The 8106-nt window shown below is 30.3% G+C and overlaps 2 protein-coding genes across 5 annotated transcripts; one reads left to right on the top strand and one right to left on the bottom strand.

Moving 5' to 3' along the window:
• The first annotated feature begins 769 nt into the window (after window positions 1-769).
• Window positions 770-3678, top strand: LOC131181604 (uncharacterized). 2 transcript variants are annotated; one of them, XM_058150440.1, is made up of 3 exons: window positions 770-940; window positions 1083-1170; window positions 3198-3678. In XM_058150440.1, exons 1-3 carry the CDS (start codon window positions 845-847, stop codon window positions 3317-3319), a joined length of 306 nt encoding a protein of 101 aa, XP_058006423.1. In that variant the 5' UTR covers window positions 770-844; the 3' UTR covers window positions 3320-3678. The 2 variants fall into 2 exon arrangements, with proteins under 2 accessions (XP_058006423.1, XP_058006424.1); XM_058150441.1 differs by lacking the exon at window positions 3198-3678 and adding an exon at window positions 2818-3096 and having other exon boundaries at window positions 1108-1170.
• Window positions 3679-3713: 35 nt separating this feature from the next.
• LOC110665141 (NAC domain-containing protein 82) lies at window positions 3714-6774 on the bottom strand. 3 transcript variants are annotated; one of them, XM_021825145.2, is made up of 3 exons: window positions 6621-6774; window positions 4719-6024; window positions 3714-4363 (listed from the first exon to the last, which is right to left on the bottom strand). In XM_021825145.2, the coding sequence occupies exons 2-3, from the start codon at window positions 5691-5693 to the stop codon at window positions 3992-3994; spliced, it is 1347 nt and encodes a 448-aa protein (XP_021680837.2). In that variant the 5' UTR covers window positions 5694-6024; window positions 6621-6774; the 3' UTR covers window positions 3714-3991. The 3 variants fall into 3 exon arrangements, with proteins under 3 accessions (XP_021680837.2, XP_021680839.2, XP_021680838.2); XM_021825147.2 differs by having other exon boundaries at window positions 3714-4360; XM_021825146.2 differs by having other exon boundaries at window positions 6594-6741.
• Between the last annotated feature and the right edge of the window lie 1332 nt (window positions 6775-8106).

Here is an 8106-nt window from a genome sequence, read left to right as displayed (position 1 = left end):
TTCACTTTTCCTTACATTGATTGTTATTGGAAGAGACAATTTTCGTCAATCCATTGCTGCAAGTCGCTTTGTCCTTGAGCTATCAACCACAATCCGTCTAGGTGGCAGCTCTAGATGAATGCCCTCCCTTTATTTTCCTTGTCATTTACTAAAACAATATTTATATTTTATTTAAAAATATAAAATATAACAATTAATATTGAAAAATAAAGTTACAGCATCTAAATTTTTTTAAATTATTTTTTTTAATAATTTTTTATTAAAATTAATTACACACTATTTATAATAACATCTAATTTAAAATTTTATTATAATTATCGTGCCCCCCTTTCAACTTTTTAACTCAATATAATTTCACACTTTTAAATTTTAATAATTAAGTTTAAACTCAACTTTTGAAAAGCTCGTTTAAACTCTCCCCTCGATACCATCAACAGCGCCGATCAACAAGATCGCTATCACATGCGTGTCTAGGTCTCCTCATCCGTGTCACTTTCCTATAGGTGGTAGGAGGATACATGGACACGTAACTATGAGAAAAAAATTACTCAAATTTTCCTTCTTTGGAAAGGCGGTTGCTTCGATTGAGACCATGTTACTATCACCATACACGTGCACAGCCAACGAACCCCAGTAGGCCACGTGTGTGAATATTTTGTAGTTATAGGTGGCCACGTTTCTTTTACGTGGTGTAGCAGCTTGCCTTCAACTCTCATGTGACCTCACTCGTGTATATATAAGGGAAGAGAGGGCTTTGCATTTTCACGTATGGTGGTGGACACAATTCAAACCATTGCACCTTTTTTTTAAAAAAAAAAAAAATCTCTTGTTCTCTCTCTAAATAATGGAGAGTGGCCGATTAGGTGTAAGGATTGAAAGAAAATCATCTATAGAAAACGAGCCAAGGACTCTCACTATTGATCAAATCCAATGTGCAAAGGTATTCTTTTTTCTTTTTTTTTTTCAATTTAAAGAGTTCACAATCGATTTCAATTCAATTTTGAGTTGAAAGTACTGATTTAATTTCCTCAAATAAGAATTGTGGTTGGGTTTACATGTAATTGACAATATAAAATAGATAGTCGAATGCAAAAACTTTGTGTGCAGGAGGCAGCTCTATATGTGGTGAATACGAGAAGTGCAGACGAAGCTATGAGCATATTCACAGAGGTAAGTATCAGCACAAACACCTTTTTTTTAGTGTGATTTTTGATATTTTGTAATATATTATGCAAAAAAATCCATCGTTGTGCATGGTTGATGTATATGGTGTTGCTGTGAGTTTAAATGTGGGTAGAACCTGAAAGCAAGGTGAATGATTGGCTTGAGTAACTACTTCAATGCTGAAGTTTAGTATAATAAATAGAGAATAGTCTCTTATTGACTAGAGCACTGAAAATGGATAATGTATTTGATACTGGAAGGAATAGCTCTTTATATAGGTCATTTCATAGAATTGTTGGAGCTATTGGAAGTAGATGTGTGATCTCCTTAACGGTGAGATTAGTGAGATGTAGAATTTTTAGTTTTCAGGTACCTTTTGCTGTAGGGTGGGTTTTGATCAAATCTCTTGAGCCTTTAGGTGAGGCTTGTGGTGGCCAAGCTATGCCTTTTGAAGTGAAGTTAAGAATACATTCAGATGACAGAGATTAGAGAGTGTTTATCTTAAATTAGAAGCTTGTAAAATCAATTAACTTATCAGTTTATAAGTTTTAAAAATGAAATCTTTGTTTATAATATTTTTTAAATTTATGAGCTCAATTTATAAATTAAAAAATAAACATAGGAATTAACTTTTATTTTTATAATTATAAATTAATTTAATCAAGTATTTTATTTTATTATTCTCATTTAATTTTAAAATTTTACTCTATATTTCATTTAATATTTTTTTTAATTATTTTAACAATAAATATATTTATCAGTTACTTATAAATAATTTAATTAAACATAAAATTAATTAAAATTTTAAATATATATAAATTTAAATTGATTTATAATAAATCGAATGCTCTCGTAATTGTGTTCGAATATGGCTCAAACTATTAATATTATTTAAGCTAATTTTTTCTAATAATTTTAAAAAATAAATATATTTATAATTTATATTTTTAATTATTTATCAACTATTTATAAATAATTTAATTAAATATATAATTAATTAAAAATATAAATATTTATAAATTTAAATTAACTTACTAGCTAATCTAGTCTAACGCCCTCATAATTGTGTCAAAATATGGCCCCAACCATGAGTATGGCCCAAGATAAAAATGTCTGAACGTGCAAGTCATCGAAACGGGCACTTGGGTCTTTAAGGGATGGACAGTGAACATGAATTTATACAGATCACGAAAGGAAGAAATCAGGGAAGGAAGGGAGGACTCCTCACCTATTGGGCTGATATGAAAGAGCAGATATGAGATATGGACAATATTAATTGTAATAATGAAGAAATTAAATAACCAATACATTAATTAAGAATTTTCTGTAGCTATATTTTTGTAGATATAATAAGTGGTGTTCATTGATTGATCATATAATTTGAAATGTAATAATTAAAATTATAAAATTTTAAATTCAAATTTTAATCAAAGTTAAACAAAAAAAAAATGAATCTTAGCAATTATGTTGGGTCATTATCTATATTTTCTTACAAATTAAATATGTATTATATTTTAATTTTAAATTCATTATTTTTATGTTTAATTTAAAATTTGATCATATATTATAAATTTAAAAAGATATTTAAAAAAAAAAGGTAAAAAAAAAAAGGTAAGGAAGAGTGAATTAATAGGTCTAATTGGGTTTTTGCAGGGCTTAGAGCCAGTGGTGAGTGCGGCACAAAATGAAGATGAAGCAATGGAGTTAGGTGGAGAAATCAAATGCATACACGCTCTTTATCACCTTCTAGCTGAAATAAGAGATGCATTATCAGCACCATTTTAGCTCTCTTTCATTGTAATGTCTCCTAATGTACATAATGCTCCATGGTTTTTTTGTGGATAGAGACATTAAAACAATCAAAATGTACCTATAAGAAATTATTGAGGCAGAGGTTCAGCTGGATTGCAATACATTTATCATGTTGACCAATTCTTTGTTTATGTCTGACCTGTCTTCTTCATCCTTTTTGCTATTATTTAAATTGTGGAATTGGGTATTGATGCCTAATGAGGACAATAATGTAAAATTAGGTGGTGCTAATCATTCATTAAGGAAAGGTTATTTGGAGGATAATCTATTTGTGAACTTACTTAGTTCTGACGATGTTTCTGATGTGGCTGCTTCAAGTGGGTTGAGTTGTAATACACAATGAAGTCTTTTTTCATATCAAGTTGGATGACAGATCCTCCGATCCTTGGAGCTTAGCACCAAGCACTATAAAGGTATGTCCAGCAAGCCCTTTTGTATGATTGCTTTGTTTTGAATTGCAATGTGCAAAAGTCCCCAGCCCCTTTGACAGCAAAACTAAGCGCTCTATTTCTTCTCTCATATGCTATGTGCTCTGCGTCAGTATTTTGCTGTTATTCCTTTCCGCTCCTCCTCCTCTCATATACTGTACCCACTACCTTTCTACTACAGTTGATCTTGCTTGCATTTTCATTTACTTAATGTACTTAGCATGCCACAAGAACAGAGCTAGATTATACTAATCAGAAAATAATCATTCAGGAACATGTTTTATAGTGTTTGCGATTGGAAAATGAATATTTTTCAAAATAACTTACTAAATAAACAAGTTTTAAAAGTTCTCCACGGAAAATGAAAATTAATATTCTCAATAAACATAGAAAATTATAAGCAAGTCCTAAAAATTTCTAAGAAAGGAGCATATAGCAGATAAGGCTTTAAAAATATGGTAGTGCTGGTCCTAAAAATATTGTTGTGAAAATGAAAATATTTGTTGTGTGTCAATCAGCCATCGGTTAGATCACACAAGAATTTCTGTAATAAATCAATAACCAGCATTTCTCAGAAATTTGATTTCTCATCTCTGGGGATGTCCGACTGTTCCATGGAAAAGCTCTGCAGAGTTGCAAGAATTAACAACGCAATGCAAATCTTCTGCATTAAAGAATTGATTCTCATCAACATGCAAGCCACCAGTTTGGACTTGTTCATATCCACCAGGTTCAGTAGAGCGATCCAAAGGCGCATCAAGATCCATCAGCTCCAAATATTGCATATCATCGCTCCCAAGCATTTGGTCCATAGCTGGACCTGTATAATCAAGTGTACTATATGCACCGTCATCAATTCTAGTCAGGTTGCCCAGATCTCCTAAACCATCATAAATATCGATTCCATTTGAATTGGGATTAACTGCATTGTTTCCACCATGATTGATATCATGAACCTGCTTTAAAACAACAATCTCAATCAATTTCAACAGATAATAAAAATATAAGAGCCATAAAACTTAAAAAAAAAAAAAAAAAAAGAGGAAAGGCAAAACAAATCTAGCATTTCTATACTATAAAACTGAGATTGACAAATTGTATTTAAAAATTTTAAAATCAATATTTCAAGTAAAAAAAATTCCAGATCAGATATGTTACATCAGATGACCCAAGAACTGCTAAAATCAGAAACAAACATAGTCACATGAAAACTGCCTGCATGCCTAACTAATATTAGACAAGGAACAAAACCATTAAGTAGTGAAAACACTAGGCATTTCATTTCAGTTAAAAAGAGTAGAGAAATTCACATACTTCATTCATGTCATTTTCACTTTGAATGGATGGGCTTTCCTCTAAGAAGTTAGCCAACATTGCAAAAATACCATCATTCTCACTTCCAACTTGGGCAGGCTCAGCTGATGGAAAATAACTATCACCAACTACAGCAGCAGCATTTGATTCAGATGGTAACTCAGATGGAAGTAATACAGTAGATTCTACGCATGTGCTTTCTGACAAATGTGAGCTGGTCCCAATGTTACCATTTTGATAAACTGGCATTGGTGCAGTCATGCCAGCAGAAGTAGCAACCTCAGCACAATTCACCTCCTCCTCATCGTCACCTTCTAAATGTGAGCTTGTAACAATGTTACTATTTTGATAAACTGGCACCAGTGCAGACACGCCAACAGAAGTAGCAACCTCAACACAATTCACCTCCTCCTCCTCCTCCTCCTCCTCGTCATCATCATCATCATCCCAGTCTTCCTCTTTAAACGGTGCTCCATATTGGGCACCATTTTTTGGGCCAGGACCGTCCTTCTTAAATACTGAACAGATCACATAAGCATCCTGAGCAAATCCTCTGAGATCCACCCCCTTGTCTTCAAGTCTATATTCATGCATAACCCAATCCGTTCGGTCCCCTTTAGGTGCTTTACCTCTGTGAAAAACCAAGGTTTTTATCATCCCCACAACTTCATCATTGTAATGAACACATCTATCCTTGCCTGTGGTTTTCCAATACCCCAAATCAGTAGCACGGTTCATTCTAGTTCCACTTGCATATTTCTTCTCTCGTGGGCAAAAGAAATACCACTTCAGATCCCCAGTCCGCAAACAAGATTTATCCGGAAGATCCCAAGGAGCAAACTTGTAAATATCGACCTCTGCAATGGCATCAAAATGAAGCTTCTTCCCCATCACTTTTCTCTTCAAATAGTACTTCACAAGTTCAACATCAGTAGGATGAAACCGGAACCCTGGAGGCAATGATTTTTTCCCCATAATTCAAGCGTTAAAAAAGCCCACTGTGTACAGAAGTTATTAAATCCAATATACGGTGTTACTTCAAGGCGCAATCAAAATAGTGGTTGTACAGAAGATCACCAAATCCCTAAATCCTACAAAGCAGTTTTGCCTCTTGCAAAGAAGATTAAACGAGATGTCTAACTTTTAAACAGAAGTAAAACAGGAAACAAAGCATCAAGTCCAATGGCGAAACACTATCTTCTGCGAACACCACAGTCTCCCCCGGCTCATAAACCCAAAGTCACACCAAAGATATGCCCAATTTTTCTTGCAGAAATCAAAAGACATTTGATGTGCAATATAAACCCTGTTTTAAACATTATTAGGCTCAAAAAGTACATTACAGAACATAAACAATACAAGGATCCTAGACAGATTCTATTGTAAACACGACACACAGGAAAGAAATCGACCGAAGAGAAAAAAACTGAAACCCAATATTTTCCCAAAATCATCAAACATAAGCAAAGATATGTCGTCAAAACAACACTGGCAATCAAAGTTGAGAAATCGAAAGATAAAGCATTTGAACAAATTAATTAGAAATTTAAATTTCAACAAAATCATCAAATATAAGCCAAAATATGTCGTCAAAGAAAATAGTACATCAATTTTGAGAACTCGAAAGATGAAGAATCTGAACACAATAATTAAAAATTTAAATTTCACACAAAGAAACTGCAGGAAAAATTTCAGAATCAAAGAAAGAAACCATACACTATTTAAATATGAAACATCGAAAACAAAAGAAAAAGAATAAAAACATAGACTAAGATAAAACACAAATTTTTCCCACAAAAAAAAATTAAAAAAAAACCAACAAAAAAAGAAAACCCAAATAAAAGAATCACAAAGAGAAAGAAACCCTAATCATACCAAGGAGAGGATGCAGGAAAATCGTACCAAGAAGAGGAATAGGACGCCAAGGGAGAGGAGAGAGCGCCGAAAAGAGAAGCAGAGCTCAAGCCACCAGTTAGAGCGAAGAGCGAAATGAGACAGCTGCTACCTTTCTTTAATATAGACTGAAAAGGAAAAAAACGATTTTTCTTCTTTTTAAAAAAAAAAAACATTTTTCCCCAAATTTTGGCTCATCTATTGGATGATAAGCTTCCGTAGGAATCCTTGGTTTTTAATTGGTCCGATTACTTCATAAATTTGACTTTTTGGTATTCGCTTGGAGATTTTGCCAAGCCATTTCTGGATTGTGGCACTCCTTGTCCTTCTGCCATTTAAGACATGGGTAAAAATATTAGTTAATTTCTTTTGATGGAGGCCTCATAATAATTTATATATAAAAAATATTAAAATATATTTTTTTATATATATTTTTATTATTTAATTATAATATTAAATTAATAATATATATTATATATAAATATATTTATATTTTAATAAAATTATTAGAATTTATAAAATAAAAAATAATTTTTTTTAAATAAAAGTTATTTTTTTAATAATAACTTAATTTCTTTTTTAATAAAAAAATATTTTTATTAATTAATTTTTTTAAATGTTTAAAAAATAAAAAATATATAAAATATTTTTTAAAAAAATATTTTTTATAAAACAAAATAAGAGTAATTTTTTTTTATTAATGGAGTTTAATAATGTGACTTATTTTTTTATTGATGTTTAATTTAATAATTTAATATTTTTTACAAATCATAAAAGTAATAAATTTTCGAAAGAGAGTATTACAGATTTTTTTTATTCTTTTAAAATAGGAAATAATCATTTATTACTAAAAAGATTATCCTACTTTATTTATATTATTTTTAAATAAAATATTTTAATTATTTATATTTATATTTTCTTTTACAAAAATATTATACTGTATTATTAAAATGCTAAATTTTTTCTAAAAAAAGTTAATTAATTTTTAAGTTTTTAAAATTTTGTTCCTATTTCTTTTCAAAAAAATTATTCTTAATTATTTATTATATATAATATCAATTTTTTAAAAAGGAATATTTCTTTTAAATTATAAGATTCCTATTGCCAAACTGGAGTCAATTTGAAATGGTTCAATTTAATTTAAAAATTATATTAAAATTGATTTAATTTAATTTAAATTTAAAATCAATTATAATTAAATTATTTTTATTTTCATCATTTTAAAATTAAATTAAAATTGAGATATACAGTCTAAACTAAGATTGAATTATTTTAAAAAAAAATTAATTATAAAATTTTGTTTAAATCAAATTAAATTAAAAATAATACCACAAGATCCTGCATTTTTATTTCAAACTCGTAAAAATCGGATGGTGGGCCACCCGAGTGAATGCCCTCTACTGCTTTACATGTGCCTACACGTCAAATCTCTTAGATATTTTGTTCGCACCAACTTTTCATAATATTGTCTTGGAATTTTTTTTTCTATTTTTAT

The sequence above is a fragment of the Hevea brasiliensis genome, chromosome 7 (genome assembly GCF_030052815.1).
Source record: "Hevea brasiliensis isolate MT/VB/25A 57/8 chromosome 7, ASM3005281v1, whole genome shotgun sequence".
In the NCBI taxonomy this organism is placed as follows: Eukaryota; Viridiplantae; Streptophyta; class Magnoliopsida; order Malpighiales; family Euphorbiaceae; genus Hevea; species Hevea brasiliensis.
The sequence above is the reverse complement of the archived record's forward strand: the minus strand, read 5'-3'. Positions and strand labels throughout refer to the sequence as shown.